Genomic DNA, 24,857 nt, shown 5'->3' on the forward strand with positions numbered 1-24,857 from the left:
CTTGCTTTAGAACTGACCAATCTCATGACCTGAACTTTGGGTAAAAGTAAATTACATGGTGGATTTTCCCAGACTGACTGAATTTGCATCAGTATACTTATTTATACGTGAATGTATGCAATCTTTAGAGTCCAGATAGACTTAAGTAATATTTGTCTTATTATTTTATGCAGTTTAGGCATTAAACTTTGAAAGAAAATAATTTTTCTAGGTTAATAAAATAGTGCAATCAAATCTTTTATTTTTCTCATTAGACTGAAATAATAAACCAAAGGAACAAGAAAAATGTCAATAAAATATTTAGCATGAAACATTTTCTCAGAAGATAATGTCAAGGATATTATGAAAATATCACACTGCTTGTAATTGAACTGCAGAAAATCAATGCATTTACCTTTGAAAAGCAGAGGTATTCATTGCCTTCAAGCTTCAGTCTAGGACCTTAGGCTTGGTGCTGACGGTCCTATAGAGATGAACTTCTGGTTTGTTATGAAAGAAAATGGAAGAATCTCTCTGGAAGGAAAACTTAGGTCATTTCCATCTCAACCATATCTACTCCACAGTGTATTCAGAACACATTGCTAGTCCTGCCTATAGTTCTTTGCCAGAGTAGAAAACAGGTTCTAAATTAAGTAGTCTGAATTATCATAAAGCCAAAAATAAGAATGTAATATTTAAAGTTATAATTCACTTAACTAGTGAACACTGAACACATTATCTTCTTTAGTCGGGGATCTGCAGTCATCTTTTGCATATTATATTTAGCCAACAACCAAATTTTAATTTTTAATTAGGAGACATTAAACTATAATTAGCAGCAAATAACAGAATGACAAAGCTACAAAAATTCATAAAGGTCAAAGGAAGCAGCATTTTTTTAGCCACAGGAAGAAGTGTTCTTCTATGAATTTAGGGATTCACGATGACCACTTCACCTACCCCATATTCACTTCCAAGGCAAATTTTCTAGATGCGACATTGCTTTTTGACAATAATGATGATGATGATACAGGAATGGCTGTCAAAACCAGAGAGCTTACATTCTTCAGAGTCAAAAGATCCTCAAACCTCAATAAACACCACATATAAAGGAACATAGCAAATTTCAACACAGCATACACACAGCAAAATTAATTCATTTATCAGAGACCGATACGATTTTGAATATGCATTTTCCAGAAGGAAGCAGAGGGCAACAGAAACCATCTGCAACTGTCAAACCTGTGGAAGTGAAACAATGCATTACAAAATGCCCACAATGTAGGAATAAGTGAAAAACATATGTTTTATCCAAAAAAAAGTTGGTTGATGACCCAACATATAGATACTTATTTGTATATATTTATACAGAGAATGGTAAAAATCAGCTTGCATGAGGCTCATAGTCTATCTACTTTGAAGTTATATCGCACATACTATAAGCAATTTACAGAATTTATCATTTGCATATACAAGAATTGCAAAATGAATTAAAATGCACTGAAATATAGAACACTCAAAATGTTTTTATATAAACCTCCCAGGATTGACAGGGATTGGCCATAATCAGCACTTGCCATATTGAACAAGAACTACAATCAAGAAAAAGGAGAAAAACCCAAGAAAAGGGGAAAAATTCAAAAAGAAATTATCTTTTATTATTTCTTATTTAAAACAATGTTTTCATTGTTGACTCGCAGTGTTGAAAATTTTGTTCTTGCCCCCAGACAGGAGTTTTCTTTGATGATAGTTTATGTTCTGTAGCCTTTTGATCTCTGCTTACTTCCTGCAGATAATGGGTCTTTTAGTAGGAAATCAGTGGTATCTGTAGTAAATATTCACTATACCGATGACGGTCAGGCCAACCCCTGAGCAGTCAGTGAGATGATGCTTTGAGTAGCCGAAAGAAAAGGAAAAAAAAATAGATCTTGCTATTAGAAAATGTTCTATCACTTCACACTAATTCTCTTGAAATAAAAGATCAGTGATTTGCCCAAGAAAATGTGATGAACAAAGTGAGATAGCCTCTTCGTTTGTTTCCGAAAGCAGGTGCTCCTTGTGTAGGTAATTAGAGTACAGTGGGTGCAGAGTGGTGCTTGGAGTTTAGGGTCAACTTTGCTGTCCGCTCCGTAGATTTTACAGGCGATTTGCTCTTTGCTTTAAGAAGAGAAAGTGATATTGGAAAAAAGTCAGCACTTTAGACTAAAGCAAAGCACCCTTCACAAAGCCACAGACAAGAAGCAGGACAGAAAGTCCATGGCTTGTAGCTATCCTCGCACCTGCGGAAGAAGTTATAAGATATTCGCTCATCTCGAAGATTTCCAATGCTCCTTATTAGGCTGTTTTAAACACATACATATATATATTTAATTAGCTCGCCAGCTTGGCTCTGGTGCCCATGAATGTCTTGGCATGCACTGCAAATAACAACACATACAAAGTATTTCAGTCCCAGGAAGTGGTCTTGTTTGCTTTGTCTGTTTTCAAGCCATGCCATCCCACAGTTGGGAACACTTAGAGGAACAAATGCAGATACTTTTCCCTCAAGTAATGCTTTGAGGATGATTCCCTATAGTCACTTGGTTGTTCCTATATGGGTGTCTAAAACAAATCCCCTGTTTTACTACTGCAAGCGTAAAACCACAGGAGATAAAACCCAAACCGAGAGCAGCAGCCTTCTCAAGGGCCTGCAGAACGGGTTCTGGAGTGGGTGTGTTGGGGTATCTGCTTTTAGAGGAAGATCTTTCTCAACTTTTTATCCTTAAAATCTGAAGAAAAGTTAGTGCTATCAAGAATTGGAAATTTTTGAAAGCGCTCTGAGACTACATAAGGGAGAGAATGAAATAGTCTTTTTGTATTTTTCTTTACATATTTTATCCAGTAAGCTACAAATGATGTATTGAATACCTTTATTAGTGAGAAAACAAAAACGTGATGGACCTCAAAGCATTTCTTTTCTTTCTTTCTTTTTTTAATTTAAGAAAGGTTAAAAAGGTTTGAAGGGGTGAGGGTAGGAAAATTCAATCTTTTGAATATTTCATCTAAATCATGTTCAGGTCCACATTGGCAATGATAGAAATTGTGGTGAAAACACATGCTCTCAAAAAATCTCTGCAAAGTAAATATTTGGGTTTCTAAAGGGGCTGTTTAGCAGACTCATATTCCTGTTTTCAGTTAGGTTACTTTAGTGTCATCATCGATTTGCCTTCGTTCAGGAGGTGAGTCATGTATTTAACACAGAAACGTAATGACTGAGGACCCAGAGGTTAGTGGTGGGTCTCTGGAGAGTGTTGCTTCACTCAAGCTGGGTGACAAGGTTCAAACTGCAAAAGTAAAGTACAGTCCACATGCGGCTCTAAGTACAAAGATCATGCAAGGAAAACATATAAAATCTATGTAGAACCACTAGCATCAGAGCTTTCCAAAATTAAATATATGCCCTTGTTATCTTTTGAAGAGAGACTCTTTGACAGGGATTCAGTCAATTAAAAAAAGAAAGAAAGAAAATGATTACATGGCTCCTTAAATTGCTAACCGCACTTGACACGAAGTATGTCTGGTGTTGAATAAAGGTTTTAAGAATGCTAAAAACAATAAAACCAAGGAAAATGATTTGCTCTTCAAAAACAATATTTTGTGAAATAATGGTTTCCTTTTCAGCATGAACATTGCAGATGGGCTCAAACTTGCTGAAACTGTGAATTATGCAGCTCATTTCTCGACTAATCAACCCTTCACAGGAGATGCCCATCATTCCCGTGAGATTCGAAGGGAACAGCTATGTCATTCTAACCCAACATTTCCTATCACACTGTGTCCAGTATGTGCAAGTTAAAACAAAAGTTACATGAGCAGTATAATTGGAAACAAACCCAATGATATACTGTAAAGAGTAAAGTTAAAAATTTGAATAGCCATCAGATAGGCAATAAACCATTGCAACACACCACTTTTTTTTCCAGATTGTAATCATTCACCCACTCTAGGCACCTGCATTTCCTAGCATATTTTTCATTAAATGAAATTTATTTCTGTCAAGCCAAATATATATATTTTTCCTGCACAGTAAATTCTAAAGCAAATCTGTTTTGTCATCAAATCACTGATTGTTTTGCGCTTCTTTCTAGGTTTTATTTATGTCTGGAATGAAGGGGTATGTGCTCCTTTATCTTTGTAATCCCAAAGACTTTGACAGTGAAATCTGAGAATCTAAAATGCTATAATTTATCCTGTGTAATTTTAACAAATAATCATCATAGTCAATTTCATTCAGATGTACACCATTCTGAATATAATATTACTATTTGTCAAACATGTTATGGTCTGTTCTAGAGAAAATTAAGCAAATGTTTTTTGTAAAATGCAAACTTTGGCCATGCGTCATACTCTAGTCTCATTTTTACAAATAGAAACACTTTACTGTTTTGAAACAAAGATTGCAATCAGAAGCCCTGAATTCCAGTTTCCTCTGCAGCCACTCACTTCTGAAATCCCAAATAAGATATTTATTTCTTTGATGTTTTCTAAAATGAGCATAATAATTGTTTGCATATTATTGTTTTATATATATGTTTTCATGAGTATGCCAGACACTGTGTTTGGTTAGCTGTTTTGCCTTATTTGGTTTCCTTTTGCTCTATGCCCAAGCCAAGCAGGATAACCTGTTATCCCCTAAGACAATCATGCATTTAAGCAACTCTTGCCCTCAGATAGCTGCGTTCCGTTGTGTCTGTTCCCACCAACTAGCTGTAAGCTCTCTCTCCTCTGAACTTCCTCTGTATTCTGGTTTTCCCTCTCTTGTGGCCTTAACATGGCTCACACTGACTTGTAATTCATTATATTCGTATCTTACCTCACTGATTACACTATAAGCTCATCAAAGGCAAGGATGAAATTTTAGCAATTTTTTTATTATTCTCAAAGTTTAAAACAATGCCTTGAGTTTTTAAACTTTTGTCCCCAACACAAAATACCCTGTGAAGAAGAAAGGGAAATGCTATTATCTAAATTATGGGAAGAAAATGTGTAGATAACATGCCTCGATGAAGAGTAGCCTAATACAACCTAGGGATTTCTCTCTGACTCAGAGTGTGATTTCACGATATCCTTTGACGTCAACTTAATAATGATGCCTTTCATTTGTTTTTATGCTTAAAGGTTTCCTCGGTGCTCTCTCAGGTGTAATTTCTCATGCCTTTGTAAGGTATGGGGAGGGAGGATTTGCTCCATTTTGCAAATGGAAAAGTCTAAGAAGTCTTCTTAGAAGTTTAATGAGTATAGACACTTAGCTTCCATTTTTCAGCCCTTTTTATACTTCATGCGATAGCGCATCACATCGCCCTCACTGGGATGTGGACATCAGGCATGGCCCAAGACAGTGTCTGTGACAAATGAGTTTGGCCAAGGAGAAATAGGGAAAAAAAAGCCTCAAATATTTTATCTTCAGTATGTATAATTATTATTTCAGGGAATAACAGAAAATTCCATCTATTTATTAAAAGAAAAACAAAACAAAACAAAATAACAACGAATCACAACCACACAGAGTTGAGATCTTGGCATCCTCAGAGATCAGGTAGAGGAGGAGAAGTTTATCACTATTTGCTCAGAGTCACTGCATCCGCCTGCCTTGTTTAACTCAGCACAGCCTTCCAGCCGGGAAAGCCTGCCTGGCCCTCATCTGTCATGCCTGATGGAAGAACTTGGCTCCTTTTTGCACCTTCTATCTACATTGCCATGTCTTTCCTGCATCTACAGCCATGAGGCTGGAAGACACTGGGCATACTGAACAAAGCTGCACCCTCTTCTCCTTCACATCAATCTGCAAAATGGCTACAGCGGACTGGGTACCTGCTATGTCAGGGAATATGCATACATGTTACATGCATACACTGTCTTAGTTCATCTTCTCATCAGCCCAGTATAGTAAACATACATGTCAGGAAAATGTAACTCAGTAGCATGGAATAACTCACCCTAGGTTACACGGTTAATAGGTAGTAAAGCAAAGGTACAGAAATGAAGAGCAATGCAGTCAGATCGACTCAGAGTCTGGATGTGCTTCTTTCTGAAACTCCCTGAGGCAAGCAACCTTGCTTCACTGTCTCCACACCTGTTAGATCAAGATGTGAAGCTATCATTTAAGTGTACATTTATCTTTTCAGCGAAAATGCACTGGCTATAACACACTTAAGAGAAAAATTAGAAAACTTCTTTTCCCCAAGTCTGAACTGATAAATATTGAATACGAAAACACTACCAGCTTCTCTGTTTTCCTAAACATTAATAAGTAAAGTTTGTTTTCCTCCATATAGTGTGCCAAATGTCTGATGATATAATATTTTGAACTTTTCATATTGTAGTCTTTTAAATCTTGAAGGTTCCTCCAAATTCATTTAAATATTTGAATGAGAGGTGGTTCCACCACTGTTCTTGCATGCCCTCTTCTTTCTATGAACTTCTCTTTTCTAAACTTTTAATGCAAATTTTATAGTCTGGGACCAGGAAAGGTTAAGTTGATGTTCAAAGTGCAACCATTAGCGACAGGAGAGAAAGACAACCAGAGCTCTTGGCCACCAGAAAAGATACGGGATATGGGTATTTAATTCAAAGAAGTAAGTAGAACGTTAAGACAACTAACTAGACAATTTATCCCATCTATATCTTGCCAGCTCTTCAAATATCCTCTTTCTCTTGGCTGGGATTATTTTGTGATGGGTTAATTTCCTCCGTGAGCACAACTCTTGTTTTCGATATACGGAAGAGTCGTAATTCAGGGCACCTGTCTACAGATTTAAGTACAATTCTCATAGGTTTTTCTCTTTTCTTGTTTGAGTATCAGGTAGGGTCAAAAGGAGCAAGAAAAGAAAAAGAACACAATTTCTCTCCTGCTGTGGCTCCCTGGTCTGACTCCAGCATCTTTAGTTTGTAGAAGTGAATATTCGTGATGCTTATCATATGAACAAACCTAAGAATGGAAATTTTCCAATAATAAAAGAAGCAACACTCAAATAATTGTTTTGCCTGTGAAGAGGCTAAGCTTATAAAGAATGGAGTGTCCGCTACAGCTCTAGGGATGGACAGGCCTTTGACTTACCTCTCTTTCATTACACATGCCAGCTTTAAGATATGAAAAGAGCTGTGTGAGAAAATTTGAGCTAGCTTTTAATGCAATTTTTATTCAGGTTTGCACACACTAAATCATGACTTAAGGGGAAAGGTCAAATAATAGGATGATTTTATTCTATAATTTTTTGAAAAGAATATCTTTTCATTAGATTCTTATGGGTCCAAGGCCGATTTCTTCCAGAACCCATTTTTTTAAGAAGAAACAGGCTTCATTTTGACCTGATACATAAATCGCCTGTTTTACTTTGCCCAGGCATGTCGGCAGCAGCTGTTTACATTTCCTTTCCTGCTTTCCTTTAGTCAGCAAATTTACACATCTATTCAGTTCTGAGGCCTCTTACTGTAGCTGAGGGAGCCAAGTGCAGCTGTCCACATACACAGGGTCTAGGTGACAAGGTGCATGGGTGATACCCCATTCACCACAGAATGTCCTAGACTTTCTTGCTTACAGCTAATCCCTGCAGGCTTTCAGGGCTCCTACCTTCTACAGCGACTCAAGAATGGGCAAAAAAATGATGCTGCCTCCTGCCTGCTAAGGCCACAGTGCATCTGTCAAAACAGCACATTTTCATTGTAATTTGACTTATTCAAGTAGGAACTGATCTTGGTGCAGACAGGGTGATGATTAGGACAGCAGCAGCTAATATTTACCTCTGACCATGGTCCCGGCAGGCTGCTATATGATCGTTTTGCTGATTAAGGAAGTGAAACCGAGAAGGATTATATAACACACTAAGTTTGCTCGGTGAGTACATGGCGGCCGCTGAGACTCAGAACCAGTTCTGTCTGACACTATAAACTGATTTGCTTCATAATCTCAGCTGGAGAGTCTTCATTCCAGAAAACTCTAAATTTTCTCAATTCTGCCTATTAGAAATATATGGAAATATGAGTGGTTTTGACAAAATGGGAGAACAATATAAATTCATGGAAAAACAAATTGTTTTCCAAGAATTAAGTTTAATGCTACATATATTTAATCACTGCTTTAACGCATAAATAAGAATGATTCGTTAAGGGTACTCCATTTTACTGGTGTATAAATAAATGCTGCTAAAGTGCTTGAAACTATTTACTCACAGTTTAAATATGCCTTCTGTGGGTATGTTTTCATTATTAATGATCAATCTCTTTATTCATAATGAGAAGGTAGATATTCATCCACACCTTGTTGGAATGATCACAAATCCACATTAGGGATTGCACATGTGTGTAGCCTTGTTGCGCTGACACTGTTGTTGAAGTATCGAGTTTGTCTGAGGGCTTAAAGAAGCACATTCAACTCAAGAATAACTATGAGGATAAGTGGTGCCAATGTGGGATGGCTTTGCTGAGGGGCTGTGATCCAGAGCACTTATCCCATCACAGGTGAGGACACTGTCCTAAGGAAGCCGATAAGAGGTGCTCTTAGCTTTTACAATTTGCTTTAATTCAAGCATTCAGAGTGTAACCTATATTTCTATGCAGATAGGATTCTGAATTCATGAAGAAATGCTCTCTCAGACTTTTTCAAAGCAGTCATATGAAATAAAACATAATAATCATTTATAAATCTCCCAGTGTATTGATTTATAAATGATGGTGCAGTCATCATCTCCCAATGACCGTACCACTGCTCACCACTTTGATCTCCCTCCAAACTGGGGGCTCAGTGAGTCACACAATGGAGAGGAAAATGATTGCATGACATTTTATTTATGAAAGTTATAGGTGCTTGCTTTATTTTATCAATATATTTATCAAGATCACACCCATTAAGTTTAGAAAAACAAAAAGAATAATTTGATGGTCAGATTCTCCACCCAGCTCCCAGGAAATAAGATATAACGTTCTTAATTTCAATGCTACTAGCAATTTCTGAGGGCATCACTTTCACAGTAGTGCTTTCAATTTTCATATGCACATGTGTACCTGCATGTATGTATATTTTTGTCATGAGCTTCACAATCACACAACACCTTTATTTTACTTTGCCTTTCTTTGGTTATTTGTTGAATATATTTTGTTTGTTAGTTTGTTTTCTCAGGAGCTGTCTGTCATTGGCCTCTTTTTAAATTTGGGAAATTTAAAATAATATTATTTTTTTCTTATAACAAAAGTAATGAATTATCAATGTACAGATGTTATCAATACAAACAAAATAATCAAATAATTAAAAATTGTAAGATATCTTGACTTTTGATGGACATTTTCATATATTTCTTGTCATTTTTATACACACATATCTGAGACTGATTTAAAATTTAGTATTCTTTATTTTTTCACTTTAAAGTTTTGTATCCTATATTTTTTGTGTCCTATATTTTTTCACATTATATATTGGTTGTTTTCTAATTTCATTAAACATTTTTGAAAACATGATTCTAGAAGGTGCTTAATACTCATTGTATGATTTCGTCACATTCACTGCAACACTTCCCTACTACTCTTGGCCCTTTGAGTACTTCCGGCTGTGGGCAGACCTCTGTGATATGCATCCCTGTTCTTGGGTCTGGGTCTGCCTCTCTCCTGAGCTCCTTGGAATTTCCTCCCAGGAGCATCATCTCAGGGACAATCTCAAGCCCTGTGACTTATCTTTCCTGCCAATTTTCCTCCAGAAGGGAAGTACCATTCACCTTGCAAGTAATGATACAGCAGAATGCCTCAGTCACTGTAAGCTTGACACATGTTGATTTTTAAAAACTTTGCCAAGATTATACGTGTCAATTTTTTTTAAATGACCAGGGATTTGACTGGGACTGCAGTAAGTCTACAAATACTTTTGAAAAACCTGACATATTTATAATGGTGAGCTTGTTCATCCAAAAACACCATATTTACTCATTTATTCAAACCTAAACTCTTAACAAGGTGTTCTAATGGTTTTCATCTTTATACTACTTATTTGCTACTGCCTTAAAAAATAAGATATTTCATACCTTTTTCTTGTTGCTACTATTGAGGATTATATATTATGCCACAAATATTTTCTGTTTGGTTATTGCTGTTATATGGAGAATTAATTTAATTTTATCTTTACCTTGATTTTATCAATATTATTTGATCACATCTGATATCTCTAAGTCATTTGGAGTGGATCATATAACCACTGCATCTGTAAAATGGACATTTTCCCTTCTTTTCCTGAATATTAGACACAAATATTTCCTTGTCTGCTATATCACTTATTAGTTACACTTGATTTAATCAAACAAATGTTTTAAATTATTTATAGTAAAATATTATTTTCACTTGTATATTTTGTAACTTTAAATCTTCAAAGTCTCAGACCTCTAATTTCATGCTGATCTTCCTATGTCGAATATTTCTTTTCTGCTCAGCTCTTTAATTAATTGACGTTCATTTGGATATGTATCGTAAATTGTAATAATATGTTTCTATTTATTAATTGAATAAATCCTCCCTTAGTTATTACATTTTTAATTCATCAGATATTATTTTATCTTACCAATTTTAGAGCTTCCACACTTCTTATTTTCTTTCATCTCTATTCATATTTCTGTTCCTTTATGGCCCTCTTAACTCATGGTTATTTGCTAATATACTTTAATATCTGGTAGGTAAAGGGGAAGAGAACTAATAAGGGCCAAGCTCACTCACGTGCCAGGTTTACTCTGCTAGACATTTAAAATACATCATGTCACTTAATGCTAACACGACCCTTGGGGCACATGTATTACTGCCTCAGTTTTACATAGAAAGAGTCTGAGATTCTGTGTGCAGCTCACTCAACAAATGAGCTGGTAGAGAGTGAATCTAGGAGTCAAATCTGTATCTATCTACCACCACAAACTATGCCATTCTTAGTATAAGGTTCTAAATCCATTTTGTTTTTCTCTCTTTTTAAAGCTTTTAATAATATTCTCACATGTTTATATTTTCAGTTACATTACCTATAACTATTTTGTGATTTAAGAAATTCCAAGGGTCTTTTTGGAAAGCTTGAATTTAATTATGGTAGCAGCCAGTGTGTATAACTTCAGCTTCCTAAGACACATTCTTTATTCACAGTTCAAAGTCCTAAAAATCCTTTGGAATTTTATTATTATATAATTATTTTATTATTTTTTACCAATAAAGTTAACCATCTAGTTACAGCCTTAGGCAAGACAGCTGGTGGCTAGTATGATATGTAGTTATGTTATGTAGGGAACAATTTATCATCAATTAACATCATTGTGATAGAAGGAAAAGAGGAAGCTCTGAAATTATGAACAATAAAACATAAGTCAGGAATGAAGACCCAGTCTCCTTTCTTTAACTCAGTCACCTACACACAGCCAACCAGGAAAATATTCGCCACAGTAGAGCCAGGTGGTGGAGACCATTTACTCTCATCATTTCATTGCTGCTGCTAATAATAATAGTATATAAGCACATGCAATAATAGTCATTAATAGAGCCGCTAGTTGTCACTTATTGGGAGTTGATCGGTGTCATGCTCTCTATGTATGTAATTTCATTTAATCCTCAAAACTCTGTGAGAATCATACTACAGTTTCCATTTAATAAACAAGGACTTGGAAGTACACGCAGCTCTGTGTGATGGCCATGAGGTGTGAACAGTCTCTCTCCTTAACAATTGTGCCCACCCCCTCTACTGGTGAGAGGCCCCTGCAGGTCTAAGGAGCATCTTCCAGTGGGTTTCTGCTCCTTTGCAGCTGAAATGAATGCACCTGTGTCAGGCTATAGGTGGCAGCAGTGTTCCCTGGGAGAAGGAGACTTTGCCTTTCTTTTCTCTTGGAGGGCTCTTGTTATTTTAACCAACAGAGTGAGGTCTTTCCAGCAACTTGTCAACCCGCTGTTCATCTACCCAGAAAACTGCTCCTCTGGAAGCTTCCTGAAATCTCAGGGATCATGAAATCATTCGAGACAAGACCTTAAAACATTAGCAAATTCTGCTTCATGGCTCCTCGATCACAGAGCTCCTAGTAATCACAAATGACCCTGAAGGAACCCTAAGGTGGCCACGCATTGAAAAACCCCTCCGGCACACAGCGGAGCCTTACTTTTACAGACCCAGCCAGTTACTGAATTTCAATGAGTTAAGTTAAGTACAGCTTGCAGGAGAATTTAGCAAGTATAGACTCCTAATCTGCGTAATTCCGGTTCAAACATAGCTCTAGCAGATTCCTTAGCCTGTATTATCCAAAGCATTGCCTCAAATCTATTTTTCACCTTATTCATAGATGCTTGATTTACATAGCAGCCATTTAACTGATAGAATTACAATGATCAAATTAATTTAGCCTGTGTAAACAGCCAAGTTGGATCATTTAAACCAAAATCAACATTGAGGTCTGGATTATACAAGCGGCTCTCTACCTGGATGCCGTGCACCATTTCCTCATATTTTAAATCAGGAACATAATTTCCTGCATGACACTCAGCCCCTTATCTCCCTCCCCTCAGTAGCTCTGAAAGCTGTTGTAAGACCCTTCTTGCTAACTTTGGCCACTTTGGGAAAGCTGCCATGTTTGTCAGCCACAGAGGAGCTTCCGGAGCCCTTGGCTTCAGCAGCTGTAGCAGCAGCTGCCTCTGAATGCTCAGGTTCACATCATGTTGAAAACACAATCATCATATTTCTGAGTTCAGAGAATCAGTATTCCTGCTGAGCGACTACACGTGGAAACATAACTACACCTTAACCATGGCCAGTTTTCTTATGAGTGCCAGCTGTTGACCACAGGAGTAAAGAAAAGTTTCACAAAAGTCCATCACATTACTGGAAAAAATAACAGCAAAAGACCAGTTTCTAAAAGTGTATTTTGTAGCATCACACACATGCACACACATCTCATAGTAAATAATAAAAAAAAATTTTCTCTCACCCATAAGAACTCTTTAGAGATAATGATTCTCATAATTTACTGCACATAAAAATGCATATTTCTGCTTCTAGACTCAGAAATTTGTCCTGGGATACGAATTTTTAACAAGCTCTCTGGTAAGTCTGGCACAGGACATCTGCACTTTGAGAAACACTGTTTAGGAGTCTTGATCGTTTTTGCAATAGTGGCAATATTATCTATTTATGCAAATATAATTATAAGAGAAAGAAGATAAAAGCAGAGACATACTGGCCCTCTCTCTCTTTTCCTTTTCTTGCCACACATGAGCACCACGTGTTCTAGGCACTTAGAGGAATGCAAAAGGAAGTGGTGATCTTTGTAGCCAAGAAGCTATCTTTAGGGTGATCACCTACCCTGTTTTGCCTGAGGGTCAGGCCTCCCAGAAAGTGGGACTTCCAGCATAAAAAGGAGAAAAACCCCAGGGAAAAATTACTATAATATAAGACACAGCAGAGGGCTTCAAAGTAAGTGTAAACAAACTGCTGTGGGGACCTGAATGAGGAAACAGGCAATTCTAAGACAATAGGAGGAAGAACATTTCTTTTTTGACAGCTAAGATGATAAATTTGATTTTGAATATTTGAGTTTAGGGGACTGACCCGAATATTGCCGTGAAACAAGCCACCCTAAAACCTAGTGCCTTAAATCAACAATTTATTATTCTCTCTCAGGAGTCTGGGGGGGCAGTCAGCTGGGGCTGAAGTCAAAGGCTGGCTTCAGTCAGCAACGTGTCTCAAGGCAGCTGCACTTCCTACTCGGTGGCTGGCTCTAAGCGGCCACAGCAGAGGCTGGCTGTCCCCTTGCAGGGTACGTCTGGAATTGGTTGGGGTGGCATTACTCCTTCCCATCTCACTGTCACAGTGGTCACAGGCCAGCCCAGCCTGGGGGGGGGGGGGGCGGCGGAGGACAAGAGGCACCACACGTCAACGGCTGGTGTCAACAACATGCAGGGGCTCTGCTCTGCACGGTGCTCGTGGGACAGACATGGGGAGCATGACGGGGACAGCGGGGTGCTCTCGTCCGGCTCTCCAGAGGGAAATCAGAATCGGAATATCAACTGCTAAGTTTTCTAAGGAAACATTAGCGGTCGAAACCACAGAAACGGATGAGATCAGGGCGTTGAGAACGGGAAAAGAACTACATTTAAGAGAGGAATTTAGGAGAAGAAGCCCACAAAGAGAGGGGAACACTAACAGCCAACAAGCAGGGGCCAGAGGGGAGTTTAGGAGACCAGCGACGGGAGAGCTTCCCCCCTGCCCGCCAGGACTCGGGACACGGGAAGGGGAGACGGGAGGTCCAGGGGTGCGGAGGGAGGGCGGAGCTGTGACCTTCGGGGGGCGGGGCTGGGCTGTAGTCACAGTTTTGTTGGCCTGTTGGCCAGGGTTGGGGGAGAGGACCCACAGAAGGGAACGTAGATGGGGGGAACAAAGGGAGGGAAGTGGGGTGGTGGTGAATGGAGGGGATGTTTGGCTTCTGTAAGGAGTAGATGTTCTCCATGAGACAAGAAGAAACACGTAGAGAACGGTGTAGTTTCTTGAGGTATTTGGGGATCTGTTCTCCGTGCAGGTGGAACTAAACCACTTCATGCTAGAATCAGGAACTGTTACCCTCAGAGCACCTACAGGATACTCTTCAATGTCAGTTATGGGTACAGACAAAGCTGGAGAAAAGAAACAACTAAGGGATGGCAAAAGCCAAGCTCTACCTATTTGCTTTATCGTTTTTCTTCATCGTTTTGGTTCTAATTGTGGATTATCAACTGGAGGTAGAATTAAAAGAACTTAAAGAGAGATATCATAAAGATACAGCCCAATGGGATAGTCACATGCTCACTAGCTTTTGGAAAAATATCTGGGAAAAGTAGCTATATTGAATGATAGTTAAACCTTTTCTTTATCTTGTGGTATGTAGATGGTAATAGATTATTTTTCCACCTTTTTTCATGTAAATTTCTGCTTTAGGAAAACTAGGTAATTCTATGACAATTTGAACATTATATATGTGTATACATACAGCGTTATTTTCAGCTAATACTTTTCCTTCAGAGAGACACAGAACTTCTCTGACAGAAAAAAGTATGAATTAAGAGTTGAGTATTCAATCTAAATAGTTCAGTCAACTAAGTCAAAAACTATGGTGAAACTAAAAGGCTGACAGACCAGCCTTTGGTAACAGGTTGTATTACAGTGTCATATATACCACAGATGACGCATGCCTCCCTGTAAGAAGTGAGAATAACAAAAGGCTAGTATAGCTTTTGGCCTGTAAAGGCAAGATTTTAATTTTTGTGTCTTCATCATGTCTTGCCTTTAACAGAATAAGAAAAGAAAGATGCATGGTTAATGGAATCTACAAATACTTTGTTTCTCACAAATGAAAATATAAAAAAAAATAAACCCTTTGAAGAATGGAAGTATGTCTTCCATTTCTGTGTCATTGTGCCTGGCATATAAGCTCTTGAAAGGATGGAGAGTGAATAAATGAGTGAATAAATGAAGCGTGGGTATTGAAATCAGCTTTATTTGAATATAACCTGAAGAATTATAAAGTGAAATTATAAATCAGGACGTGGGTGTTACAGGAAATATAATATTACATAAATATCCATCCCCAATATGGTATTTTATGCAATAATTGTGCAAGCACAGAAACTTACACATGAATAAAATGGGTGTGGCTGAGCCACCCGAGCTTCTGCACTAGAAGTTAGAAAATGTTAAATGTACCTAAAATATTTTCCAGTATTCACTGGTAGGAAAATATAGAAATGAAAAACGTTGATGTATTTCCGATTAATCTTTGCTAGAGCAGATAATTTTTAGTGGAAATTACTTTGAATGGATACGGGCTTCCATGAGTCAGCATCCCCTGTCTCCTTTCACTCTTCCTCTAGGACAAGCAATGAGTGAGGCTGGTAATGGGGTGGAAAATGAGCAGTGATTTTTATTTGAAAATTGTTAGAAGATGTGTAGAGTTTACCACTTAGCACCAATCACAATACTAAGAAAGAGACTAAAGTAAAATGGATCTTCTTAGAGTATGTTATTCAATCCAAAACGTAAAGAGTTTAGAAATAGAACATTTCATTCTATGCTTAGAATCCTTCACTTGGGATAGGTAATCTGTTTAATTCCACAGAATGGATTTATGATTTCTGGCTTGGAATATTCTATGTAGGCTAATAATTTCAATTCCATGATTTGGAGTCCTCACCAATTAGGTTGTAAACTGTCGGCTGGGGGTACTCTGTAATTTTGCATATAGTGTCTAGCTTCTTCTTTTGATGGTATGAAAGGGAGGAGGGCAATGTCTCCAAAGATATAAAATCTTTACCAAATAATGGCTACAAAAATTATAACCATTAGGGGGGTGTGTGTGTGTGTGTGTGTGTGTCTATGTGTGTGTGTGTGTGTATATATATATATATATATATATATATAGGTGTGTATATATATATGTGTGTGTGTGAATATATATACACACATTCTAGCTATGGTTTTTTTCTTTACTGTGGGATATAAAAGAGATGATAAAGAGGAAACTAAGGCAAAGTCACACAAATTTGGCTTCAGAGAGGCTAAGCTGTCTATTCACCAGACTGACATAAGTTGCCATGACCAAGGCATGCTGGGATAGCTGCTCACCTACATTTAAAGGCAGGACAAACTCACAGAGACCCTGAGTTAAGCTCAGGACAAATCATCTCCATTAGCACATGAAGCCTAAGGAGGAACCTAGAGCGGCACACATTATTTTAAAAGTATTGTTTACAAATAAGGATTTAAAGATATAGATACATATACATATCTCTCCATATAAATGTAAATATATAAAGATTTAAATATATATTTATATATATATAAATATCACCCTGATAAAATGATGAGATTTTTAAAATGTAATGGCTAAAAAGAATTTGAATGGTAGCAACAGAATTTTCTATTACCAACAGTAGTGTCAATAATTCTTCAATGATAAACTATAAAGGGAAAAACTTAAAAATGAGAAATGATAGATTTTATGCTCCCTTCATCCTATAATATTACGTCAAGTGTGTTATCAAAATACAGAACAGTCTGGGGTGGTGTTAAGTACTGCCTATCCCAAGGTTAAAACTTCAATGAGTTTCCACTGGCTGAATGAGCGCATAAATTAATGCTATTCAGAGCAGCTTTAACTTGCACAGCTGACTTAGGAAGCGTGTGACTAAGCTTGACTAAGCTTCTAAATTGGCATCGGAGCCACACTGACAGGAGCTGCCTTATCTCTGCACCACTTTCTGCCTTTCGCCCCACCCCCCTCATTTCCTCCCATTATCATCATCACTTTCATCACAGGCAGCTGAAGTTTCTCCTTCAAAATCAGAAGCCCTTGGAGAGTGGTCCTGCTTAAGGCTACGGGTCCCTGAAAATGTGGTGTGTCTCTTTCATTTACATGTTGATTAAGTGAAAGTCTCTTAATTTGGGCTATTATCGATACATAAATCTGCAGAGAAAATAAACATGCATTTATAATGCAACCAAACATTACATGATTTATTGTGCTTATAATGTGTAAACACAGAAGGAAAAGAAGTCCAGCTCTCAGATCCCCTGGACATGAAGCACTGCCAGCGACTAATGGGCAATTCACATCCTCTGGGAAGGCCAGCCTCCCTGGCTCTCATAGCTCATCCTCATTTCAAGTGAACTAGGTCTCCAATTTTAAAACCGTCATACATAAATCTGTCTACTCTGACCATCTTCCTGCGGAGGGTTTGTGAGGGGTAAAATGGGTTTCCATACCTGATTGTGGACTTTGTTTGGGGATTTTGGCTACCGCTTGAGGGCTGGAAGTGGAGAGCACTCGCTGGTTGGCAGAGCTGTGCATGCTGCCGGGAGCGGCCGCCGAGACGTTCTTGCGGGGCTTCACATCCTGCAGCCACATGGGCGAGGCCTCGAAGGCCTGCATCCTCCGAGCATGGCTGTTGGCGTTGACTTTTAGGTAGGCCTGGGCTTTGTGTTCCTGAAGCTCTCCATAATTGGCGTCGGTCACCCTGCATTCATATAAGCCTTCATCCTTTTTCCTCACTTTGGAAATCTGAAGCTTGTGAGAGATGTCATTGCCTTGGACTTTCACTGTCTGAAAAATTGCAAGTAAAAAAATAAAGTGCTACATCAAGAGACTGGGTTCCAGTACCTTGTCCCGAGCTTGCTAACGCTGGAAAATTAAAGGGTCTCATTGGTCTCACAGCCATAGGCTGAAAGCTTTTTATTTTCTCAGCAGTCAAATTGGAAGACCTTATTTATCCTATTTCACTAACACCTGGCTTCACAAGATCATGGAGACATTAGTTCAATCCAGCTGGGCCAGATTCCATTAGCCATGTGGTTCCCATTTCCCAGGCTGTGGGACCAGCCCTGCCATGTTCCCATCATGGGACTGGCCTCTGCCTGGTGAGCTCAGCTGAATGAAGCAGGACCTCATGAGGCTGAGTGTATAGTTTACACAGCCTCTCTCACTTCTTCCCTGCTGACGACTGCTCTTGAGAGATCAAAAAGACACGTTGTTGGTCACGACTGAGTTGAAGTGAGAATGTGCTTTTATCCCCACTTTGGGATGATTACTAAAGGGACTGACAAAATAGACTTGGACAGTAATGTTTTTTTCTCAAATTGTTGGTGCAGTCTGACCTATAGTCATGGGGTGGCATGATTTAGGGAGCAGATTAATGTCACCAGAAATCCTATGGCTCAGAGTACATACCTCCTGCTACCATAGGGTCTGTATGCTACTGGAACTTGAGATGCCATCAGTTAAACACTGCTTTGATTTTCAAAATAGAAACTGACTCTCGTTTCTACCAACAATTTATAGGCCAGATTAACAGCAAGATTATATAGAAGGTTATGTATAATATATAAAATTCTATAATATTTAATAGATATATATATCTATAAGCATCTTTATCAGAACTAGATTTGATAAACATCATATATAATCCATGATTGACAGAATGATGGACTTCATAAGACATTCAAGATTTAAGGGTTTGGATAATCTCAAAAGATAGGAAGCGAGGAAGGCATAAAGTTATTTCTCTACTGGCCCTTACACTCTCAAATAGCCATAAGTAATTAAGAAAATTTGGGAAGTGTTCATCTGGTTTTTACATACAGAGTTGTATATACAAATAGTTTCCAACATCTGAACCATAAGTATGCATTTATGTGTATGAAAAATTACATATGAATATTACTAATACTGTAAAAATAAAGGGAATCGATAGTTTCAAATATATTTTCAGCTGGGTCTCCGATTAAGGTTGGGGTAGTCAGAGTGCTTATATTATTATTATCCCACTTTACAGTATAGTAAACTGAGGCTTAGGGGGTTTGGGTCAGTGATTTTCAACACTGACTGCCCACTAGAATCATCTGAGGAGGTTTAGAAAATGCTCTCATTTGGATTAATGCAGAAACACTGTGTGCATCTCTGGGGGACAAAGGTCATATCAGTATTTTGTGAAAGCTCTCCTGAGAATTCAAATTAACTGCTGGTTTAGGACATATGTTCAAGGTCACACACCGGGTAAACTGGGAACACACCACTTTCTATCTCAGTTTGTGTCTAGAACTCTTTCCAGTTTACTAGATTATATGAACTCTGGCCATAGCAGTTAGCAGTTGTGTGCATGGCTGTGCATCTGATTGCATGCTTCCCTAGGTCAAGATGTGTGAGGCTGCTTCACCACTGGTCTTTGGAGGGTTGGGGTATGGGTGAAGGATGAAAGACGAATAGGAAATAAACAATCTATCTAACTGTATGTGTATGTGAAAAATGAAATATTTTAAAAAAACATCGTTAATAATGGATCTTACCAATAAAGCTTTTCTAGCACTGTCAGAAAACAAGAGTTTCTGTGATATAAGAATAATTGAATTGAAAGATTCTAAATCTAAAGATTCCATGAGTTTATGAATAGAAACTGGAGTTTCTGGTTTGTATCTTATTTTTGTTTGATATTTTCTTCCATGTTGAGATTATACATTTAGATTAGAGAATCTGATTTTATTAGTATAATACATTTTTACACTTTTAGTTATAATAGCCTCAGAATAAATTTCTTTTTAAAATGTGGGTCATTGGATTTTTAGATTCTTTATACATATATTATTTCTAGTAATGGTAACTTGTTTACTAATTATCAACAAGCTGAGCAGTGGTACAGTATAAAATGATTCTAGATGGCTTCATCTGAGGTGTAGTAAAAAAAAGATTTTCTTTCTAATTTCACTCGCAAGTATGAAAAGTAATAACCAGCAGAGTAGAAATACATCTCTGTATTATCAACAGGTTAACCTCCTCCAATAATGTTTTTATATTGGCTTTTGGTTTTATATTTACATTTATATGATTTTGAACATTGGCATTAGAAATACGTTGCACGCATTATGAATGACGTTGAAGTTGAGCTGTTTTCATTACAACTTCAACACTCTGTTGGATGCTCTAATTTTTTTCAGCCTGGGAAGATTTTCGTACCGTTAGTGTTTTACTTGCTATTGAAGAATAATTACTGGTATAATTTTGAACGGATATTATTAGCATTGCAGCCCTTTAACAGTTATGTAACTGTTAATAAGAGCAAGAATAAAGTCTCACACACTTCTTTGGGTGGCAAAATGATTGCCTAGTAACTGTTCAAATATCTACGTCATTAAGATAAATAATTTTATTGTATGAACTCTGCTTCAGTGTGTATGTATCCAGTGAGGTAAGACACGACACAGACAGCGGGCTCTCGCCCTGCGCATGCAAGTTGCCTGTTTCAGGGGCAGTAAGTTAATAGGCTTTTGAAAACCTGAAATTCCCAAACTGGTGCCCCCGGGCCCGAGGGCAGCCGTCGCGGTGACACTCACGCTGATCTTGGTCCCGTCGCCGTCCGGGTCCCGGTATGGCAGCAGCTCCGTCTGCGGTGGGGAAGGGGGGGTGGACACCGACGCTCAGACCGGGCCCGACCTGAGCCCTCGGCCATGCAAACCTAGCGGGGTCGCGCTGCCCTGGGCCGCCCCGGGGCCGGGCTCGGGGACTCAGGAGCGGGGATTAGGGGTTCCGGAGGGTGGGGACTGGGGGGCGGGGGCTCGGGGAGCGGGAGAATTAGGGACTCCCGAGAGTGGGGATTCCGGGGCGGGGGACCGCGGAGGCTGGGATTCCGGAGGGTGGGGAATAAGGGGTACCCGGGAACTCGGGGGGGTCTGCGTTCGGGTCAGGCCCCCGGGGCGCGCCAGTCTGTGGGACGGCACCCTGCGTCGTCCCCGGCCCGCGTCCCCTGCCTGCGGTCCCTTCTACAGGCTTCCTCTCGCCCCCGCACGGCCGCCGCCTCTTCTGCAGAACTGTCTGCCCCTCAGTTCAGACCCTCGTTTCCCCGCCCCTCCGCTCCTGCTCAGTTCTCCTCCCCTCCCCGCCCCCTCTCCACTTGGGTCGCCTCGGGTCCCTCCGTCAGTCCCCATCCCCTTCTCCCCTGTCACCCTTTCCTCCCTCTCTCCCCGTCCTCCATCTCCCCCCACCTCCCTCTCTCCCCCTCCACTTCCCCTCCTCTCTCTCTCTCCCCCCTCCCCCCTCTGATTACGGCGGAGGTGAGAGAAACCGACGGGGGTGGAGGGCCGGGGTGATGGAAACATCGACATAATTCCTGTCCTCACACCACCGTCCCGAAGGGGACATTGAGTGTCCGGAGATGTATCAACACGGCAGTGCCATCACGGACAGCTCACAATGACCCGTACGAAAAGGAGGAGGCTATTCCCAATCTTTAACCGGGAAAGACTGGACAACATGCCTTCCCTTGGTTTTAACGTGGTGTCACCAGGGCACGCGGCTCACTCCCTGGCATCCCTGGGCGTCCTCCTTGCCGAGAGAGCCAGGGGGCTCCCCATGGGCGCCCAGGCATCATCTTGGGCCCGACCCCGACTGGACACTCAGAGGTCTAAGTCAGTGGGTGGGACAGACGCGAAGGCGACGGGACTCCGCTACCTGTGCCCCGGCCACTTCAGCCCCGGGGTCCAGGTCCTCCGGCCCCCGCAGGAACCACCACTGGATCTCCAGGTACACCGAGGAGGAGCCGCTCTGGAAAGCGCAGGACATCTCCACATTCTGCCCCTCGGTTGCCGTCACGTTCCGTGGAAACTCGGTAAATTTTGCTGCAAAACAGAAACGCACCCTTTTGGAATATACACACCACTCTTGACAGCGTCTCTTGAGAGCTCACTACATTTTCCTTCGACTTAAAAATAAATAAATAAAAACCGCAACAAAAAGCCCTCTGTGACATCCCAGAGGCTCCCCAACCCCCTTTCCTTTGCCTCTTTCTTGTCTTACTTTTGGTATGGTGCCTAAGTCATTTTGTTTTTGATCAAGTCCAGATAATGGAAAGGTTAACAAGCTTGCCAATAACTCCCCTCTGTTAGCCAAGATGCCCACAGTTAGATACAAATACCCTTTGTCAAACTGCAGTATTCCCCAAAACTTACTGAGGGTTTCAGTGAAGTATATTTTACTTATATTTATATTTAAGTATATTTGACAAATCTGTCAAGCTGATACAAGAGGAGAGCCTCCTGCCTCCAAGTTTCTAAACAATCTATGACTAACTGGACGTTTCATGTTAATAGAGAAGGGATCGTGATTATCTGTCAAAAGATACATTCCTGATATATCATGACACTTATTAGCAATTGTGATTCAAAGCCTACAGCAGTGAAACAAGTTGCACACTTTCTAAGCTGTGGATATTTCTTTCCAAATTAACCTTCATCAAGCAACTGTATTGTAAACTGTCATACATCGTGGGATGTAAGAATCACACACCTGGGCTTGGTTCAGATTAAAGATTGTTCTGAAGTCACTAGAGACATTTTTTCCCAGCCTTTTCATTACCAATCTTGACACTGCTAGTTTGCAAGGTTCATGGAGTCATGGTGAAACTCACAAAAATATGTTTCCTCTCTCCCAAAGGCACTTCTCCAACATGGAATGCTTTGGATGGTTGTTCTTATCTTGTCTAAGAAATATTTTGCAAAGAGCTGATGATTCCCTAAAAGTCTTGGAGAGATTTGTGGCTGAAGGAAGTGCACAGCTACAATGTGAACTCATGGGGAGGAGGGCTGAGGGGGCTGCAGGGCCGATTCAGGGTGGATGCACTTTGCCCCCACTTTTCAATGCGAGGCACCATCAGTGTCCCTTTCCAAAATTTTTTTTTATAAAATCCCAACATGATCTCTATTGAAATTGAACTGTATTTATACTTAGAGGAAATGGGAGATGTTAAGAGGACATTCTGATCTGAAAAGGATTCTTCCGTTCAAGCTGGAAGGGAGAGTGTGGCATTTCTGTTTGCAGAAGCGATGCAGTCCTCTGACAGCAGAGGTGTGATCTGTTCATGGTGCTGAAATGATCACTGCAGCCTGCGAAGTCCTAACAACTGGATTTAGCAGGCTACTGCTGCTGCTGCTGCTTGTAATGCAAGTTGTACCTTTTTATGGGTCCTCAGAGGAGTCTGTCCTTTGATAAACACACAGGCAAACGAAGTCACACGGACCCAGAAAAAGGAAACTATAAGCTCATACTGCCTACATCGAGGAGGAGAGCTGGCCATGGAGAGTCCCCAATCCCCAGCTCTGTTTGCGATGATTATGTATGCACGAGTGGTCACCCTGTGCATGCACACAGATAGAAGGGACACACACACACACACACATACTTATAACCCTGTGTTTGTGCTCACCAAGGAACCCATCTCGTTGTCGGGCACCAACTAGATCTGCTCTCAAATCTAGCAGGGCTACTATTTAATAAACTTTAAAGAAAAATGCCAAACAGAACACTATTCCTCTGTTACTTGCTAAGAACCTCACCACATCTGCCTGGCCATTCTTTGAACACAGAGAAGGCACAAAAACACACACTCACAGTGCAAGCAAATGTATATTTGCCAGTGAGCCAGACTTACCTTGAGAAGAAAGCCCTTGCTGTACATATAAAACGGAAAAGAAAACAAATCCAACATACGCCAGAAAGATCCCCATCGTTCCAAAAAAAAAAAAAAAAAAATGGGGGGTGGGGGTCGTCACATCAGTGTAGCCAACAGCCAAAAAGCCCTAAAAGAAAGGAATGCCACTGTCTCGCGGGCTCGGTCTCAGCGCCCGGGGCGCGGCGCCGCTAACATCCTGCTGCTTGCCGGCGCGGAATGGCTCTGTGGACGCGGACCGGGGAGCCGGCGGCGCAGTGGCGGGCTGGGCACCGGGCTGGGCTCCGGCGTGCTGGGCTCCGGCGGGCTGCGCGTGCACACCCGGATCGCGGCGCGGGGCAGTGCCTGGCCACTCGACCGCCCGCCTTCCGCTTCCTGCGGCGGGTCCGGCGTCAGCCCGCGGCGTGGGGCGCGTGGCGCGGGGACTGGCGAGGGGCGGGGACCTCGCGGGCTCGCGCCGGCTCCCCTCTCAGCGCCGCGGCGCCTTTAACTCCGTGCGCGCCGGACCGCGCTCCGTCTATGCTCGCCTTCCGGAGAGCGGCGGCATAGTTCCTTCGTAAAGTGCTTCTTCCTCGTCGGCTGAACCTCTCTCGCCACGGCGGAGGCTCGGAGAGCGGACCGCGGTGGAGGGGGAGGTTGGGGCTTTGCTGAAGACGGGAGGGATGGGACGGGGCGAAAGGCACTGCTCTGGGGCGATGAAAACAGCCATTGGAGGGAAATGTCTGTTAACCAGTTATTAACTGCTAACTAGAATGAGCGCAGGCTATTATTTCACACGAATTTATTGCTGAGCAGCCTCTAGTGGAAGAGAAGCAGCTCATGCAGGGACCGTACCACTCTCGCTGGTGAATGGAAGAGACGTAAAGTACAAAAAGTCACGTCTTCAGAGA

General features: G+C 40.5%; 1 protein-coding gene across 3 annotated transcripts; it reads right to left on the bottom strand.

The window, feature by feature from the left end:
* Positions 1-216: 216 nt before the first annotated feature.
* VSTM2A (V-set and transmembrane domain containing 2A) lies at positions 217-24,360 on the bottom strand. 3 transcript variants are annotated; one of them, XM_004283010.3, is made up of 5 exons: positions 23,950-24,359; positions 21,975-22,141; positions 20,861-20,911; positions 17,744-18,080; positions 217-2,258 (listed from the first exon to the last, which is right to left on the bottom strand). In XM_004283010.3, exons 1-5 carry the CDS (start codon positions 24,023-24,025, stop codon positions 2,182-2,184), a joined length of 708 nt encoding a protein of 235 aa, XP_004283058.1. In that variant the 5' UTR covers positions 24,026-24,359; the 3' UTR covers positions 217-2,181. The 3 variants fall into 3 exon arrangements, with proteins under 3 accessions (XP_004283058.1, XP_012393310.1, XP_033267184.1); XM_012537856.3 differs by having other exon boundaries at positions 217-2,136; positions 23,950-24,355; XM_033411293.2 differs by lacking the exon at positions 217-2,258 and adding an exon at positions 2,265-2,396 and having other exon boundaries at positions 23,950-24,360.
* Positions 24,361-24,857: the final 497 nt, after the last annotated feature.

The sequence above is a fragment of the Orcinus orca genome, chromosome 9, assembly GCF_937001465.1.
Source record: "Orcinus orca chromosome 9, mOrcOrc1.1, whole genome shotgun sequence".
Lineage (NCBI taxonomy): Eukaryota > Metazoa > Chordata > Mammalia > Artiodactyla > Delphinidae > Orcinus > Orcinus orca.